Below are 17,736 nucleotides of genomic sequence, written 5' to 3'. Positions count from 1 at the left end.
TTGGGGAAGAGGTGCTGCTGTGAGGGTACGGGCACTTCTCCGGTCAGCACCGTGGGTACGGCTCGGGTGCAACACACAAAATCACCGAGTTTGTGAGCGACTGAGGGATGATGGCTAGAGAACGAACATAAACGCGTCAGTCCGCTGGGAAATTGCAGACTCGATTATTGACACCATTTCTACAGCTGCAGCGCCCTGAATCGACCCGCGTTTTCCTGCGAGAAGGAACGGCACCTGGAGCTCCTGGCAAGGCCGCTCTGGTTCCAAATGAGCAGCATTTCACCTCCATCTCACTCCTCATTTGTCATCCTGCAGCCCAAATCCCTGCCAAGCGCGGGGTCAACGCCATCTGACAGCACAACCCTCGAGGCTGGGCAATGACACCGCGTGGAGGTGTCCTCCCCGACGTCCCTGCCACGAGCCGGGGCCAAGGTCCCCCCGGCTGCTCCCGCGCAGATCGAACTGCCCGCAGCTCAGTCCAGCGTGTCAGCCTTAAATTAAACTTCTAAAACGCTTAAACCACTCACTGCGCTTTCCCCAGCGCGGACCACGCACGCGCGCAGGCAAAGAGGCTTTAGGTCTTTAGGTAGTTATTTATTGTTACAGAGAACGTGCTGTTACACGGGCGTCCCCTCGTGCTGTGCCGCCGCCTCCTTTGCGGCTCTCGCTCTTGCTTGCCGTTCTCTTCTCTCTTTTAGCCTCTGTGGCGCTTTCAGCTTCTGCACCTCCTGAAAAACCTGCGGGAGGAGTGTAAGGAGGTGAACGAACAGTTTTAAGCATTAACAAACACCTCAATGTGGACAAAACCATGTCTCAGTTAAAACAACACCTGATTTTTTGGAAGATAAAATACATGTGTGGATAAACTAGTACGGATCCAATTCTTCTGCTGAGATATTCCACCAAGTGTGGCTAATTTAGTTTAAGCTCTCAACTTAGAGACAAAGCTACATGCTGCGGAGTGAAGCTGCTCCACCACCCCTGCGCGGATGCCAGTGCCACACCGCGCCGCCAGGCACCTCCCCAGGGCTCCTGCCAGCCCTGTTTCCAGGGAACCATTTGGAGGTATTCTGTCAGAGCCACCCCATCTTTTGGGTATAACTCCACTGGACTGAAATTTAGTACGTACAGACCGAAGGCACGTCCAGCTTCTTGATTCTGCTCAGTTATACTGAGGTACACTGCACACAGGAGTTACACCTACGTATTTAGAGCAAATGAGAGTCCACAGGGGGTGCACCCACGTTTCTGTTCCAAAGCTGCCATCAGATTTAATTGTCTCACACATTAGTTCCCATACCAGGCTTTGAAAAACAGCTGGTTCGAATCATACATTTCTGAGCAAACTGGTAGTACAATCTGAAGTTCAAGCACAGCCAGTGCGACACCACGCACTACGAAACCATCTTTTGTGGAGCTCTTTGCTGAGCTTATGCATTTCTCTACAGACATTACCATTGTCTCCTCAAATTCAAAGCATGGATTAAAAGGATTTACCTGTCACTCTTTCCTAACTGTCTTAATTGTGCCCTTCTATAAAGAGAATTTTTTCCTACTTCAGCTACGTGGCTCTCTCCAGATTGCTCCCTACCTTGATGCAGAAAGCCTTCTTCACGAGCCAGCGCTTGGTGATCCTCCTGCAGTAGGGCGGGGGTAGGCTGTACTGGATGTTCAGCTGCTTGCAGGTGTTCTCAAAGGTATCGTAGCGGACACGGCGAAGATACGCGAGGAGTTTGTTCCGGCGATCCATAGCCATCAGCATGCGACGACGGTTATTTTTATCCTGCAAAGGACTTAACATTCACTACGCTGCAGACAGATTACACTTCCATTCCAATAAATTACTTGGAATACACCAGATTATGGCTGAAAGGAAACAATCAGGTTAAGGACAGTATCTTAGAGCAATTTTTCTTGGCAGGTACTGCAAGCACATTAGGTCACTACAAGCAGATCCCAGAAGACTTAATTTACTTTTCACTGAAATTGCTTTCTTCGTTCTGTGTCTGCACCTTCCTCCCCGACCCCAACCCTGAAGACTGTTTTCAACTTGTATGCAGTTTCAGGTGGTGGCAGAAGCTGCAACCGCTTGGAGGCAAAGGCTGTAGGGAAGGTCTAACTGCCTAAAAACTCTGCTTCCCCTGAAATGTATTCAGAAATAACACAGAAGCATTTACCTTTGCTTTTCCAGAAATTAAATGTGAAAATAAAACATCACTTGGCTCTATCTGGCCATTTGCGTTGTTCTTTGGAAGAAAATACGCATAGCTTGAGCCATGCCATGCAGGGCAATCCCCCGCGGGAGAAATTGCCCTGTCCTATACAGGCGATTTGTGTAAAAAGCAGACTCCATCCAAGTAACTTCAAAAGGTTTCTTCTGCTGAAACAATTGGTACAACTTCTGGCTTCTTATAAAAATGGAATTCTATTCTGTTTTACCCTTCAAGCTTTTATGATTAACAAATCATTATGCACTTTTTCAAATGCAGTTGATTAGTGCATCTCCCACCTTTTGCACTGCATAAAGAATCTTGTCCATAAACTCACAGTTGTGATGTTTTGAATTTGGGCTCTGAACCCCCGTAGCTTTAGGTAGGGAAGTGTCATTACGACGTTAAACACGGTCCTGGCCGCTAAACATTTTCATAGGCAGAACAAAGAGAGAATACAGCTGCCAAAGTGATAACATTAATTACATTGAGAACTAAGTGGTGAAGCCACATCTGCAGCAAGGATAAATTTAGCTAAACTCCGTTCAAAGGTACCTGCTCAGCCATTCCCACCAATCCAGGAACAAACCAGAACAGACTCCACATTTCAGTTGGTGAGAGCATAGCTCTGAGCCAGCAGTTTCCCAGACTGGCACCACAGAACAGTTACAACTATTTTATGAACCTTCTTAGGAAAGCCATAATCCCCAGAATTAAAATCCTTTTGTTCTAAACTGAGAAAACAACCTGAACAGCTGCTGTCTCAGACGTGTGGGCTCAGATTACTGATAGTTACCTTGGGATGCCTCTGAAGATGTTCCTCATAAGTGCGTATCTTGGCAGTCAACACAGCAACTATAAAGAACAGATATAAGAAGCTGTGTGAGAGCGGCAGCTTTCCAGGGAGAGACAGTATCATCTGCATTCCCTTCAAAGTGCCAGCTGCAGGCTGCTGTTCTTACGGGTACCCACTGCGCCACGGCCAGCGCTCCCGCTCAGCCCTCTGGGTAAGTGCAAAACAAACCACAAAACACAACCTACACAACCCGAGTCAGAACGATTACTATTATGAAGCTGCTTAATTAGAGGTTAAAATTTTAACAACAGATCATAGGAATTTATCTGTAAAATGCCTCTTGCACTCACTGGTGACTTTATATTTATTTCACTTCACCTGGTTTAAGCTTTGGAAGAACAGACACAAATTAAGAGGCTCTTTCTAGGAGCAGCAGCCAGCTCTTTGTGATTTCAGGCTCTGCAGAGAGGTGCTGGTGGCATCCTGAGGAACTGAAGGCCTTTATTAATGATAAAGGAGTGCATCCGGGTCAATGGCAGCGTGGCCCTCACCCCTGCGCTGTCCCTACACCGTGCCTCAGCCAGAGCTCTCTGATGCAGAGGGAGATTTGGGTTCCATGGCTAAATCTCGTAGCTCCTTTGGGTAACGAACACAGCGCTGTGCCTCACGTCGAAGGACTTCAAGCAGAATAATGCACGTGCTGCCTCTGGAGGGTGGGTATGGAGGAGGAATTTGGGAGCACCCAGCAGACATCTGTGACCTTCCCAAACCCTGAACAGCCCCAGGGCACGCTGCAGCGACCTGCCGCTCCGCTGCGCTCCTGGAGGAGATTCTCCTGACTGACACAGCAAACTTGAAGTGCTGGGGTGGGAACAGCTGAATGAAAGCAGAGACGTATCATCTGCCAACAACAACCTCCTCCTTTTTTAACTTACCTTGCACCTCAGAGGACCCATTGTCATTGGGAGACCTCCTGACCTTCTCCACCAGCTGCTGTATCTTTATTTTCATCTTCTCCTTCTGTGGACAACAGAAAAGAGTTTGTCACCTTCTCAGGAACACTAAAGGTCTGAGACACCCCAGCTCTCTTCCCAAATGCCCAGATAAAGGCTTTGTAATTAATAGCTTTACTCAGTGTCCATCACAAAAGGTGTAAAAGGTGCTGCAAAAAAGGACCTGCTGCTGGCAGGGCAGTGCGCAGAGTACAGCAGCGAAGCAGCACAAAAGATCTCAGCAGAACAGAGAATCACCGTTGTTCAACCCAAGAGTCCAGGCACCCCCTTTACCCCGGGATTACAGCAGAAGGGTGTTGAAGAGGTCCCGCCGCTCTCAGGAATGGAAGAGAGAACTGAAGCTGATCTCACATGGCAGTAGCCTTTGCTTTTTGCATATTTTTAAGCTTAAGTGGTGAGCAGCAAGAAATGGTTAAGATCTTTGTGCTACCTTATGATTTGCTTATTTTGCCTTCTGGGCATACAAAAAGTAAAAGAACTTTTGTTGATGTGGAAGAACATCTGCTATCTAGTGAACTATTTTATAGAATAGGCCAACCATCAGCAGTAACATAACACAGCTCATCTCCCCTGTGATTGCCTAATATTTTCTTCTCTCATTTTAGTATGCAATTATTATCATAAAGAAGACTGCATGATAAATTTTAAGAGCATACAAGACTTACCACTCATGTATTTAATAGCCCTAGATTTGCAGTCACCAAGCAACACTTACAGTAAGTGAAGGGCATTTAACAATATAGACAAGTCTTACACAAATGTGCTCACTAAATCTTCTGGGTTTTTTTATGCAAATAGAATGCAACTAACCTGGCTTGCCATTTCCAGTGACAAGAGTCTTTTCACTACATCGTCAACACTGCAAGGAGATTGCAGATTAGTTTATAAGCCAGAAATGAAGGATATTTAACAACAGAAATGAGGTTAGGTTTTCAGAACACATTAACTTTTCTCAACTTTAATCTACTCTACAGATTTACAGCAACTCTCCTCCCCTCCCAAATCTCTCAGCCATAAACCGTTTCTTGCATTCCTAAGAAAAATCATGGCTGAGATCACAGAAGCATCGAGTAGTTTTGCTGCTGTGGGAAGCACAGCTATTTCAAATGATGATGATGAAGTCCTATCAATTCCAAAAACGTTACGTGCAAACTGGGTGCCAAAGATTAACCCCCAAGGAAGTACACAAGGACAAAAATAATTAATTTTAAGACCTGATCCTTCAAAGAGCTGTGAAAGTCTCAGTTACACCACTGGGGGCTCTCCACGCACCACACATGAGCAGTTCTGGCATCAAAGCACAAAAACGCTAAGCTCCAGGTCCGAATTTCAGACGCAGGGATTCATTTTGAGTTGTTTACCTACACACTCTATCACCTGAATTCAAGACAGGCATAGATGATTTCTAGTATTTCAAGATTATTTCTTTTTCCTATGGACTACGAAGTCCACAGAAGATGTGGGCAATCAGCACTTAACCTCACATTAAATAAACAAAAACCTTACCGAACCCTAATCAGTGACTGCTTGTGCAAATTTGACTTTCAAAACAGCTTTGCAATTTTTGTGCTAAATTGCACATCAGTGACCACAAAGCATGAATTCATTACTGCACAGGTGACAGCTTCCATGTATTGTGGTTGTGTGCATAAGATATCTCTGAAGAGAACAGTCACTCCCTTTCCTTGTATCATACCTATTTATTATTGGGACATTGGCATAATCTTTCTTCAGCATTGTGGGAGGAAGATCATCCAAATGGCTGGGGATGTCTACAAAGAGAAGATTAACATTTGAGGAAGAGCAGTACAAAGTCAGAGCTCTGAACATGCTTGCAAACTAGATCAGAGGAAACAAGTTGCAAAGAAAATAGACTGTATGCTCCAAATAAGAAGGAAGAATTTAAGAAATCAAGTTGAGATGGCAGCAATTGAGTGCATAAAATTGGGCCCAGTCTCTGGCCTTCAGCGCTGGATTCACAACATGATGTAAAGAGATAGTGATCTCCTACTAATGACAGTTGCTCATTTCATAGAATCATAGAGTGGTTTGGGTTGGGAGGGACCTTAATGCCCATCCAGTCCCACCCCCTGCCCCAGGCAGGGCCACCTTCCACTAGCCCAGGTTGCCCAAAGCCCCGTCCAACCTGGCCTTGAACCCTTCCAGGGAGGGGGCAGCCACAGCTTCTCTGGGCAACCTGTGCCAGGGCCTCCCCATCCTCACAGGGGAGAATTTCTTCCACGGGTGGCTTTCTGGGCTGCCAGCGCCTGTTGCTGGCTCACAGGCAATTTTCCACCCACCAACACCCCCAAGTCCTTCTCTTGGGGGCTGCTCTCATCCCCTCCTCACCCAGCCTGGGTTTGTGCCTGGGATTGCCTCAACTGCTGAATTTTTTGAGTGACTTTTGAGCTTGTAAGGAATTATTGCTAGATGCACAGAACCACAAAACGGTTGTCAAAGGGACCTTATGAAGTTTCAGTGCAATCTCCCCTTTAAAGTGGGATTGTCATCATTTGTCTATCAAGCCCTGAAAACCTCTGAGGACAGATATTCCACAGCCCCTCTGTGAAGCGCGTTCCCACGCTGCACTGCCTTCCCAGTGAATCCTTTTTCCTTTTGTGTCCAGCTGGAACATCTCCAAGCTGCTATTTGGGACCACTGCCCCTCATTATATCACTGGCACTACCAAGAAGAGTCTGGCTCCCTCAACCTTGTAATTACCCATCAAGAAGCTGCAGCACTGCAGAATCCTGAGAAGGGATTATATTTCCTCTCTCTTCTCATGACGAGCTCTGCATCTTTAAAGTGAAAACCACTAATTTCTCCAACTACCCTCTCTTCCTGCAGCATTAGGGTAACAACTCTGGTAATGCCAACAATAAGACATTCTGCCACATGGTCCCATTAATCCTGACATACCTTTCCTCCTTCTCACGGGTCTGGCGTACCATCTGGCTGCCTGAATAAAGGGACTGCAAACTTGATGGAAGAAAAGAAAGATTTATCAGACTTGTGTGCACTTTTTTAGCTAGGTACACATTAAATACTGCTCAGTCTGTACTAGAAAACTGGTCAGAGTACTTAGACTCCAAGGTGATCAGTGGCCAGTCCTAAAGGACTGTGGAACAGCTCAGTGTGGTTCTCACACAGGTGCTAAAACAAATGGGCTAAATTGTGCAGCTTCAGGGGGATTTGAACCCAAATGATGAGAACAGAGCAGCAGGAAGAGATTACAGACACCAAGCAGAACGCAAGGCCTCCCCAGCTGAACTGTGTTCATTTAGGGAGTTTAAACTGATGAACTAATTCAAGTAATTTCACATGCGAGTTAGATGGGCTGCTCTGGGCTACCCCAGTGGCAGAGCACAGAGGCAGCAAGACCTAGAGACAACCCGTGACCAGCACAGCTCGTTACTGATGAGAATATTCATCACCAGCCTGAATCGAGCCGTTCTTTGACTCTTCAAGAACAAACTCTTCCAACTGCTCTTTCAAGGCCCCTGCTACTGGAATCAACACCTGCTTCAGATTATTCCCCTGTGCATCAAACACGTTTTCAAGTACAGACTTTGCCAGTCCACATACCTGCCTGCAGATGGACCTGGCCGAGCACACGAGCTCAGCTCCGGATCTGTGGGGCAGCAGAGCCGCGCACAGGCTGGGGGTACGGGTGGCGAGCGCAGGGCTCGCGCTGTCCCACATGGTAACAGCTTGTGCCGAAGCCACGCCGGGGCTCTCACCTGCGCCTTGGCCCAGCTCACAGCAGCTTCGCCTGAAGCCTTTGGCCTCGGAGCCGCCTGAGCTGCTCCAGCAGGTCCCCACCGTGCGCAGGGCAGGGTCGCGGGGCAGCCCCCAGCCCCGCCGTGCCTGCCCAGCGCTCGTCCCGGCTCCCTGCCCGGGGCCAGCCGGTCCTCACTCCTGCTCGCCATCCCTGCCCTCCCCTGGTGCCTTGAGAGGGGCCCCGGCGTCCCGCCCGCGCTCTGCCTCCCCAGAAACACCCCAAGGTCACCCAGTCCCCTGTCCCCTCTCAGCGCCGCCTCAGGCTCCTTCTCCCCCGCCTCAGGCCACCCCCGACCCCGAGGCCGCCCCGTCCTCAGCTCCCACCCCGGCCCCCCGCCCGGCCGCCTCTTCCTTCGCCGGGCCCCGCTGCCCCTTCCACCCTCCCTCCCCGCGGCCTCTCTTAGCGCGGCCCGAACTCCCCGCGCCCCTCACCGGCCCCGTCACCGCCGCGGGCGCTCCCCAGGACAGCGGCCCCGCCGCGGGCCGGCCCCGCCAGGCAGCGGCCCAGCGCCGCCCTCAGCGCCAACATAGCGCTGCCCTCACGGCCCCGCCGCCATGGGCGCCGCCATTTTGCCCGAGCGTGTCGAGCGCCGAGCGCATCGAGCCTGTCGAGCGCCGAGCGCGTCGAGCGCCCGGTCCCGGCGGAGGGTCCGCGCCTCGCCGGCACCTCGGGCTGCTCCTGCCGCACAGACATCCCAGGCCGCTCTCAGCGCGTCCCCCTTTATTGCGGGAAGGAAGAGGAGGGGCGGGAGGGGACGCACGCAGCACCGGCGGAGGGAGCCGGGCCCCCGTCGGGCAGCCCCAGGCCTAGGCCCGGCCCGGGCCTCCCGTAGGCCGCGGGCGAGCCCCGGGGCTGGGTCCGTTAGCGCTGCCCGGCTCTAAAACACCCGGCAGTCGTGGAGCTCCTCGGCCCCGCTGATGCGGAGGCCCTGCAGCAGGGGGAAGGTGGCGGGCAGGTCCTCGGGGCAGCCCCCGTCCCCCAGGCAGCCGTGGGGGTCGGCCCCGTGGAACCAGAGGTTCTCGTAGGCCTTGGGGCTGGGGCTGGGGTCGAGCAGCAGGGGCTGCGTGGAGCTGGAGCGCAGGTAGAGCCGCGGCCGGACGTGCTGCTGGCCCTTGTACCCGTCGCCCACCACCCGCGCGTACTGCACGGTCTCCCCGCTCCCGCCGGGGCCCTGGCGCGTCTTGGCTGCGGCCCAGCCACGGTCCGGCGTGCCGGGGCCCTCCTGCCGCACGTAGGGCTGGGCGAGGGCAGGGAGGCTGCCGGTGGGCTCGGTGGCGGGCTCCTTGCCCCGGGTGGGCGGCTGCTTGCCCGCCGCCCTTTCGAGCACTGTGACGGTGGAAATGGTGGCCAGGCCGGGCTCCCTCACGCCGGGGACCTGCAGAGGCTCCTGGAGGAACAGCATGTGGTCACGGCCTCCTTGCAGGGTGTGGGGCTCGCTCTGCCCCCCCTGCCCAGCGCCACACGAGAGATGTGCCATGCCCTCCGTGCCGAGCGATGCCCGGGTGGGGAGCGGGGGGGTCGGGGGGAGCAGCTGTCTGGGTCTCACCTGCTGGAGCTCTGTCGGGACCCACTTGCCCAGGCTGCTGTTGGCGGGGTCGGGGACGCTGGGCCAGAACTGCTGCTTCACCCTGACAGCCACAGGATGAGGGGACTCAGTGAGGGGCCTGAAACCGGTGGCCTCGGGGCTGGCCTGGCTCCCGCCGAGCTCACAGCGGGATGCCATGGCTCCCTGTGTCCCCCCCTGGGGCTGTTGCCACACCACTGCAGCCGCTGGGGACAGGTTCTCCCAGGGCGGCCCGGCCGGGTGCGGGGCTGGTCCAACCCGTGGCAGCTCTTGGTACTCACCGGCCGTTCTTCTGGAAGCAGATGAGCAGAAGTATGAGCAAGACAAAGGTCAGCCCCAGGGTCAGGAAGAGGAACTGGATTTCAATGTCATCTGGGAAGTGGGCAGGGGGAGATGGTCACGGGGGGAACCACGGTGGGGCACCTCCAGCCGCGCTGTGCCGTGAGGACGAGGCGGGACTCGGGGTCTGGTGGATCCCCTCCCATCTCTTCACCCCCCCTCACCGAGCACCGTGGTCACCAGGGTCAGGCTGGTGCCGTTGGTGCCACCGGCGGCCGTGGACGCCATGATGTGCACTTTGTACAGGGTCGACGGCTTCAGCTCCCGGATGACAAAGGAGCTGAGAGAGGGATTCACAGCGGCGCCTGGGGAAACGTGGCAGGTCTCAGCACAGCAGCTGCCCCTCACCTGCACGGCCCCTTGGCTTTCCACCCCGACCCTCTCTGATGGGGGCACAGACTCTGCGGATGTCCCCACCCAGCACTGAGGCGGGGCGGTGGGCAGGGCTGGCGGTGATGCGGGCAGGACTCACTGGACACTTCTGCGGTGCTGTTGGCCCAGAAGATGGTGTAGCTGGTGATAAAACCGTTCTGCATCTCCACTGGCACCGGGTCCCAGCACAGCTCGGCGTCAGACTTGCTGATGCTCTTCAGGTGGAGCTTTGGGGCATAGGACGGTGCTGAAACGGAGCAGGACATGCTGTGCAGAACCGCTGACTTGGGGTGCAGGGGATGCAGAGTCCCACTGCCGAGGTGTGGGTGTCAGGCCCTGCCCCACGCTGTACCCCTGTGGGGCTCAGTCCGGCTGAGAGCCCCTCCAGAGATCAGCCAAGGTCCAGCCCAGTGGGCCAAGCTCTTCTGCACAGTCCCTGAGTTAGGGGTAGGTGGGGGAAAGGCTGTCTCCCCACTTTGAAAGGCTTGGTGTTGTGGGGTGACCCCCCCGGGGCCCTGAGGGCATTGGCTGGCAGCACACGTACCCTTCTGCTTAGAGTAGGCTGCGATGTGGGCGGGCGCCCCAGTGGTGTCCTTGTAGAGGGGGTACACCGAGATGTTGTACCGCTGGAAAGGCTCAATGCCATCTGCAACAGAGAGCAGAGGGGGGGGCCGGGGGTTCGGGGCTCTGGCTGCCCCACACCTGCCCCACAGCGCCAGCCCCCCCTGCCCTGTGCCGTACCCCGGGAGTGGGTCCAGAGGAAGGAGGGGGAGTGTGGAGCGGGCTCAGGGCAGGGTTTGGAGCTGGGGCAGTCAGGAGGGGTGCCAGCCCCCTGGTACGCCTCCCCACAGAGCCGGCCAGGAGGGCAGGGACCCCCCGGCCGCCCCTGGCTTACCCCGGATGAGGGCTGCGGTGGCAGCCCCGTCATGCTCCATCTGCCAGCAGATGCTGCAGCCTTCGGGCTCCGAGGGCACCCGCTGCCACTCCAGCACGTAGGCAACCGGGGGGACCGGCGGGGCCTCCCAGCGCACCCAGAGGCTGCGCTCGCCCCCGGGCACGGCCCGGAGCCCTGCCAGGGGCTGCCCTGCGTGGGGACATCCAGCTGGGATGACAGGAACGGGAGCAGCCCTGCCGCATCGCCCCCCTGTGCCGCCCAGGCCCTGGCTGCGCACCAGCCCGGGAGCCCCCAGTCGCACACGCAGGGGGGTGTCTCCCCCGCGGCGGGGCGAGGGAGCGGCACCCACTTTGGGAGCTGCTGGAGGGGCAGAGCCCCGCGGGGGGCACACGGAGGTTTTGGACAGTGGAAGGTTTGTGCTGCCCTCACCTTTCCTCTCCAGGAGGACGACCTCTGTCGCTGCCGACTCGCCAGCGGCATTGTAGGCTGAGAGATAGACCCTCCTGGTCCCCGCCGGCGCGGAGAAGTTGCACTGGGTGTGGGTGGTGTTGCAGATGGTGGGGGGGTCCCTGCCCCTCCTCCTGGGGCTCAGGGTGACACGGTACCCCAGAACTCGCCCATTCGCCTCCTGCCGCCGTGGGGCCTGGGCATAGGCAGGGGGTGTGGGAGTGCTCAGTCCCTGCGGGGATGCTCAGTTCCCCGGGCGATGTCCTGGCAGCCCCCACACCCCCGCCGCCCACCCGTGCTCACCTTCCAGCGCAGCTGCACCTCCCACAGCCTGCCTGCCCCGGCCGGCCGAGCGCTCCACCACGCGTCCAGCTTCCCCGTGGGGGCTGCGACAGGAGGAGGGCGGGCGGGGAGCTGAGAGGGGCGAGCGTGGCCGTGCCACCGCGGCTGTGCCGCCTGGCAGGGCAGAGGGGAACCCCCCCGCCCCGGGTGACTCCGCGCCCACCTTTCTCATGGGTGGTGTAGTTCCTGCCTGGGCTCCACTCGCTCCAGTAGCCCTGTGCCAAGCTCCGTCGGCACCGCATCTGGAAGTGGTACCGCGTGCCAAAGAGGAAGCCGCAGCGCTGCGTGGTGCCAGCCTGGCCAACGATGTCGGTGACCTGGTGGCAGCCGGAGGGAGGGCTGTGCTGGCTCCTGCCTCGAGCAGGGGCCGGCCCCGATGCGGGTGCTGCGCAGGGCGTGCGAGGGGGCCGGCCCCGATGCGGGTGCTGCGCAGGGCGTGCGAGGGGGCACCTTGCTGTCCCCCTCCGACGCGGGGACCCGCCGGTCCCGCTGCAGGAAACCGGGCAGAGCTCGGAGCGGAGGGTGCCGCCTCCTGCTCACTCACCAGAGCCCAGGCCGAGTCCTCGGGCGCCCGGTAGCGCAGCTCGCACTGCAGCTCCATGTGCGCGTTGCTGGGGGCCACCTCCCAGGCCAGGGCGATGCAGTCGGTCTGGAAGGGGATGGACTGGATGCTCCGCAGGGCCGGGGGGTCCAGCTTGGCTGGAGGAGGAGCAGGGAGAGAGCTGGAGAGGTGCCGCAGAGGGCGGTGCATGGGACCATGGACTCGCATTGTTAATACCACGAGCTGCAGCCGGGGTGCTGGCCTGCCCGAGGTGAGGGATGGGGAGAAATTGCCCCAAAATATTTAAGAGAACAGCTCGTGGCAGGGGATGGGAGCTGGTGTGTGCCCCTGCCTGGGACGCTGCTCGGCAGCCTGGGTTCCAGGCGGGGTTAGCACCTACACAGAAAGAACAGACCCCGCACGACCCGGGGTCTGGGACACGGCCAGGAAAGCCCCACATTTGGGTCTGCCTGGGGGTGAGAGCCCGGCCCGGCCGTGGGAGGGCTGAGCTGGTTCTTGGGCAGCCTTCCCCCGGGGCCAGGGCAGAGAGGACGAGACGCACCATCTGGGAAGGTTCCTTTTATGAATAGTTTATAGGAGCTGGATATATTATTAATAGACCTCCTGAATAAATGGGTAATCAATTGCTGGAGAGAGTTGTAGAGTGCAGCAGGTCAACTGACGGCTCATAACCCGCCAGCACGCGCTGCTCAGTCTGTAATGCTTTGGCACCTATTCATCCCGGCGAGCCATTTATCACGGGGACCTGCCCATAAGATATGACCTAAAAAGCTCGATGTGCTTTACTGGTGCTCTAATACCCCTCTCTCACCGCTGATGAGCCTCCCTGGGCCCCGCGCAGCAGCTCGGGCTGTCACTCACCCACATCCATGGGGTCGATGCAGAGATGCTCCGACTCGGCCGTGCCCAGGGCGTTGGTGGTGGACACCCAGATCTCCATTTGCCGGTAGAGCTGGAGCAGCCGGCGTGGCACCGTGCAGCGGCTGTGGCCACCTTGCGGGGTGCAGCCTGTCACCGCCTGGGCTCTGCTCCTGCAGCAGTGAGAGGGGTGGGCTCGGGGGTCCCTCCGGCAGAGGATGAGGTTTGCCATGTGGTTTGGCGAGGGGTGAGGGCCAGGAGAGGTGGCCCAGAGCCCGGACACCCGGGTGCATGTCACCCCCCAGGTTTTACCCGGCACATTTCAGCGCGATGCTGGTGGGGAGGTGGCTGTCAGCTCCCGGATCCCACTGGCACGTCAGCCCGTAGTCGCTGAGGTTCAGGACGCAGCTGAGGTTGAAGGGCTTTGCAGGCGGGTCTGGGAGAGAGCGTCCAGAAAGAGCCTGAGCGAAGCACCCATCCTGGCTGCGGAGGAGCTGCAGCCCCCCCCATGTCCAGCTGCTGCCCCGCCGCTGCTCCCCAAAGCTCCCCTGCCCCACAGCCTGCCCACGGTGCACCGGCATGCTAGGACGTGGCTGGGCACAGCCCTGAAACAGCCTCCGCCAGCCATCGGCCCCCGGCTGCTGCTCCCACCCCGGCGGCTTTGCCCGGCTTGCCCAGGGCAGACACGTCTCGGGGAGGAGAGGTGTGAACCCCGGTGCCAGGCTGTGCCTCTGTGAAGTGCCCGTGTGCGCAGGCGGGTGACCTGCGGCGGCAGCAGACTTACAGCCTGCCCTGATCTCGGCCATGCCAATGCGCTGCCTGGTCCCGTTCCACTCCACCCAGCACCACAGCTTGGCCTGCGTGCGGTTGAACTGGGGCAGGGTGAGGTTGGACACCTCTGTGCCCCCCGGGCCCCGGTGCTGACTCCCAGCCACGGGCTCATTGTCCAGCATCCAGGTGATCTGAACCTTCCCCTGCTCCAAGCCGTGGCAGAACTTGCTCTGGATGGTGCAGGACGCCGCAACGGCCGAGCCCAGGGGCACAACGGGTGAGCCCACCACCACCGAGGCACAGCCCAGGGTCCCTGCAGGCAGGAAAAACACGTCACATCCAGGGCACAGCCACGACGAAGCCGTCTCGGCTCCTCGGCACCCAGGCAGGACAGAGGGACGAGCTCCTCTTCCCTTAGACGGGCCCCCCAGCTGCTGGGGAGGAAGAGCCGGGCGTTGGGCAAGGCTGCTGGCACACGCCAGGCCCCATCCTGCCAGCGCCCGCCGTGCTGCCGGCACTCCTGCCCGCCGCGTGCTGCGGCCCCGGCTGGGACGGGCGCTGGGTGCAGGGAGGCGGCGCGGGACACGCGGCTGCGGGATGGGACAGGCCCCACTCACCCCCTGGGCGGAGGAGCAGGAGCAGGGAGAGCCACAGCAGGAAGGGTGTCCTGGCACCGCGCCTGGCCATGGTCTGCTCTGTGGCTTTGGCATCACCTGGAATGGAATGGAGAGAGCAGCTCGTCCTGGCGGGTCGGGAAGGGGCTGGACGAGCCATCCTGCCACCGTCACCGATGTTTCCCGGAGCAAAATGTCCTTTTGCCGTCAGAGGTGGCCTCTCCCCGGCAGCCTTTCAGCAGCGATGACACCTCCGCCCCCGGGCACTGCCGCAGGCGCTGGTGTGGAAAAGCTCAGCGGCGAGGCGTTCTGGGGGGGCCCCGGCACAGCCAGTCACCAGCTCTTGTCCCCTGCGCACCCCGGTCCTGGGGCGCGACGCCCCGTGCCTGGCCGCAGGCGCGGGCTGATTTTATCTCAGGTATCTTCAGCCTCTGCTGGGCAGAGATTTGCGGTTTCAGGGAGGGTTAGCGCTGGGGTTTGGGGTGTCAGAGCTGATGAGCTGAAAGAGGGAAATGAGTGAAGGACAGCAGTGCCGCGGGGCTGGCCAGAGCTGCGGGGGCCTGCCTGCACCCCCCACCCTGTGCTGCCTGCTCCAGCTGCACCCCCCCACCTGCTGCTGGGAACGGCCCTGGCTGCCTCTGCCCTGCCCGGCCGACGGCTCATCCTCTGCCCCGCGTTGGTCCCGGCCGTGGCCTCGGGAGTGCCGGGCGCTTGCCCCAGGTGGGGCTGGCCATGCTGCCCCGGCTCTGGGTACCCGCAGCTCCTCTCCCCCCCAAGCCGATGTCCAGGGGCAGACGAGGGACTTGAGTGTGGGAAACGGGGGAGCAGCCCCTGCTGAGCACACGCAGCCACAGACAAGGTGCTCAGCCAGACCCGAGCACCACGCAGCCGATCCCTACCTCGCCTCCATCTCCACCACTCCTCCACGCCTGGTGTCTCCAGCTGCCGCTCACCGCCCGCTCCGAGCACCGGCCTCCGGCTCCCGGCGGCTCGCCGTGCTCAGCCCGTTTGCTAACATGCTGCTTTCACCGTTAGTTCCTCAAAACCAGTGCCGTTAATTGCTGTGACTCTCTGAAGAAGGTGATTACAAAACACTTCCCTGCAGGCTGCGACCGCCTCGCTCGCCGCAGGAAGGAAAGCCCAGCAGCACGCACACATCCAGCGGCGGGGAGCAGCACCCGGCCCCCCCACCCTGCCCACTCCAGCAGCCGGGATGTGGCACAGCCAGTGCCTCGCTGCGACTCCCCTGGGGCCACGGGGCTGGGCTGGGGGACGAGGGGCTCAGAGGGCAGGGGGCAAACCCAGTCGTGGCTGCCAGCGCAGGGTGGTGCTGCCTGGGCACAACTCGCAGCCCCCAGCCCGCTCCGCTGTCCTGGCTGGGCACTCACTGCAGGGGACTGGGCTCATCCCCGCATCCTCATCCCGCCGAGCTTCAGCCCTCTCCAGGGATGTGCCCGCCAGCCCCGGACCCTGGGGACAGCCCTGCTGCCCCTCGCAGCTGAGCCTGGGCTGGGTCCTAGAGGCTGGCCCTGGGGAGAGCTGCCCCGCGAAGCCTCATTTGACCCAAGTTGTCCATGTTCACACCATGGAGCCCAGCTTGCCCCAGCCTGAGGGGACCTGTGAGACGCCCCAAGGGCAACCCAAGACCCAACCTTCCCACTGGTACCTCCCTGTGCCCACCATTAACCTGGGTTTTTCCAGCAGCTCCTTGCCCAAGGCCCTGCCCAGCCTCCCTGGGGGGAGCTCACAGCTGGGATGTCGGGCAGCTCTGCCCGCCCGTGCCAGACCGGCATCGTGGGATGGGACGGGAGCATGGGGGTAAACAGAGGATTGCGCAACCTGCCACGCACTCACAGCCTTCGCAACGGAGGTGGCTGTTGTGCAAACAGCTGTTTACTACGGGATTTGTAGCACGCGTTTCATCTCCAGCGGTGTGTTACTCAGCGCTCATGCAACCCCCTGCTGCAAACAACCGTGGGGCCAGCACAGACCCCCACCCTGATGCCCACAGGAGGGAAGATGGCCCGGGGCCATGGGAGAGCAGCCTGGGGGAGACGCGCTCCCAGCATCGCCTCCCGCAGAGCCGGGCTGCTGGCCGGAGGGAGATGGCCGGAGGGAAATGGCCGGAGGGAGATGGCCAGCCACCTTGCAGCCCTGACAGTCTGAGCAAAAGCTTTTTCCCCCTACATCTCCGCTGCCCAGGGCCCCAGCCCCCTGCCCGGAGAGGTCAGGCTGCTCACTGGGGCTGTGCGGGGTCACAGCTCCCCAGGCTGGGGCACAGGGTCGATTCCCACAGCCTGGGGCGGGGGAGCTGCCCTTGCAACATTTCCCTGGGGTGTAGCAACCCCCAGTATTTTGGGGCGGAAGCGGGTGGCTTGCAGGCTGTTTACCAGCCGGAGCAGGAATATCAGCAAGTAGCCATGGCGACATGGGCATCTCCGTGGGAACCGGCGGGCAGGCAGAGCTGGACACAAACAAGCGCTGCCGCCCGTGGGGCCCCGCGTCCTGGCGTGCGGAGGGGACCGTGCACCCCAGCCCAGCGCACGCCTGTCTCCGCGCTCACCTCGCCGATGCTCTGCAGGGAAAGGGGCTGTCCCCGAGGAGGCTCTGAGTGTGCCAATCTGTGGGGGCACGGCTCGCTGTCTGGTGCCCGGGGCACTGGCCCCTTCCCGAGATCAGGGATGCAGCTGACGTGCCCCCATGACAACGCTCTCGGTTCCCCTTTGGCTCTGAGTCACCCTCACAAGCCTACAGATCCCATCCCTGGGGTGGGACAGGGGGACGAGGGCAGGGCGCCATCCCTGCAGGGCACCCGCAGCCAGAGCCACAGGGCCCAGCCAGCCCGGCGGAGGGGCCTCGGAGGGGCTGGGGCAGGAGGATGCGTGGGGGGAGGCTGCCGGGGCACAAGGGCCAGCGCGGTGACAGAGGGTCCCACGGGATGAGGCCATGGAAGCGCAGAGGCGGGCGGTGACACGGGGCCGTGGTGCAGGACAGACTGGAGAGCGCAGTTCGGAGGGAGGGTGGGTGCTGATGGCCCAGACGAGGCACGTTTCGGCGTGAGCAGTGGGGCAGGGGGCTCCCGGCTCGTGTCGCAAGAGCCCCCCGTTCCCGGGGCTGCCCGGCAAGGGGGAAGGCGGAAAGGGGAAGCGGCCCCTGGGCTTTTCCCGGGTTG

The 17,736-nt window shown here is 59.3% G+C and overlaps 2 protein-coding genes across 2 annotated transcripts; both read right to left on the bottom strand.

Moving 5' to 3' along the window:
* Positions 1–573: 573 nt before the first annotated feature.
* MRPS15 (mitochondrial ribosomal protein S15) lies at positions 574–8,508 on the bottom strand. Its single transcript, XM_074850800.1, has 8 exons — positions 8,232–8,508; positions 6,939–6,998; positions 5,716–5,791; positions 4,830–4,878; positions 3,942–4,026; positions 3,007–3,065; positions 1,592–1,783; positions 574–737 (listed from the first exon to the last, which is right to left on the bottom strand). Exons 1-8 carry the CDS (start codon positions 8,491–8,493, stop codon positions 618–620), a joined length of 903 nt encoding a protein of 300 aa, XP_074706901.1. The 5' UTR covers positions 8,494–8,508; the 3' UTR covers positions 574–617.
* CSF3R (colony stimulating factor 3 receptor) lies at positions 8,506–16,310 on the bottom strand. Its single transcript, XM_074850799.1, has 17 exons — positions 16,252–16,310; positions 15,464–15,635; positions 14,568–14,663; positions 13,964–14,263; positions 13,492–13,615; positions 13,183–13,352; positions 12,304–12,458; positions 11,923–12,076; positions 11,721–11,803; positions 11,400–11,613; positions 10,971–11,159; positions 10,620–10,721; positions 10,176–10,322; positions 9,868–10,008; positions 9,646–9,736; positions 9,347–9,428; positions 8,506–9,187 (listed from the first exon to the last, which is right to left on the bottom strand). The coding sequence occupies exons 3-17, from the start codon at positions 14,635–14,637 to the stop codon at positions 8,678–8,680; spliced, it is 2,532 nt and encodes an 843-aa protein (XP_074706900.1). The 5' UTR covers positions 14,638–14,663; positions 15,464–15,635; positions 16,252–16,310; the 3' UTR covers positions 8,506–8,677.
* Between the last annotated feature and the right edge of the window lie 1,426 nt (positions 16,311–17,736).

This window comes from Strix aluco, chromosome 26, assembly GCF_031877795.1.
Source record: "Strix aluco isolate bStrAlu1 chromosome 26, bStrAlu1.hap1, whole genome shotgun sequence".
In the NCBI taxonomy this organism is placed as follows: domain Eukaryota; kingdom Metazoa; phylum Chordata; class Aves; order Strigiformes; family Strigidae; genus Strix; species Strix aluco.
Note: the sequence above shows the minus strand (reverse complement) of the source record. Positions and strands in the feature narration are given on the sequence as shown.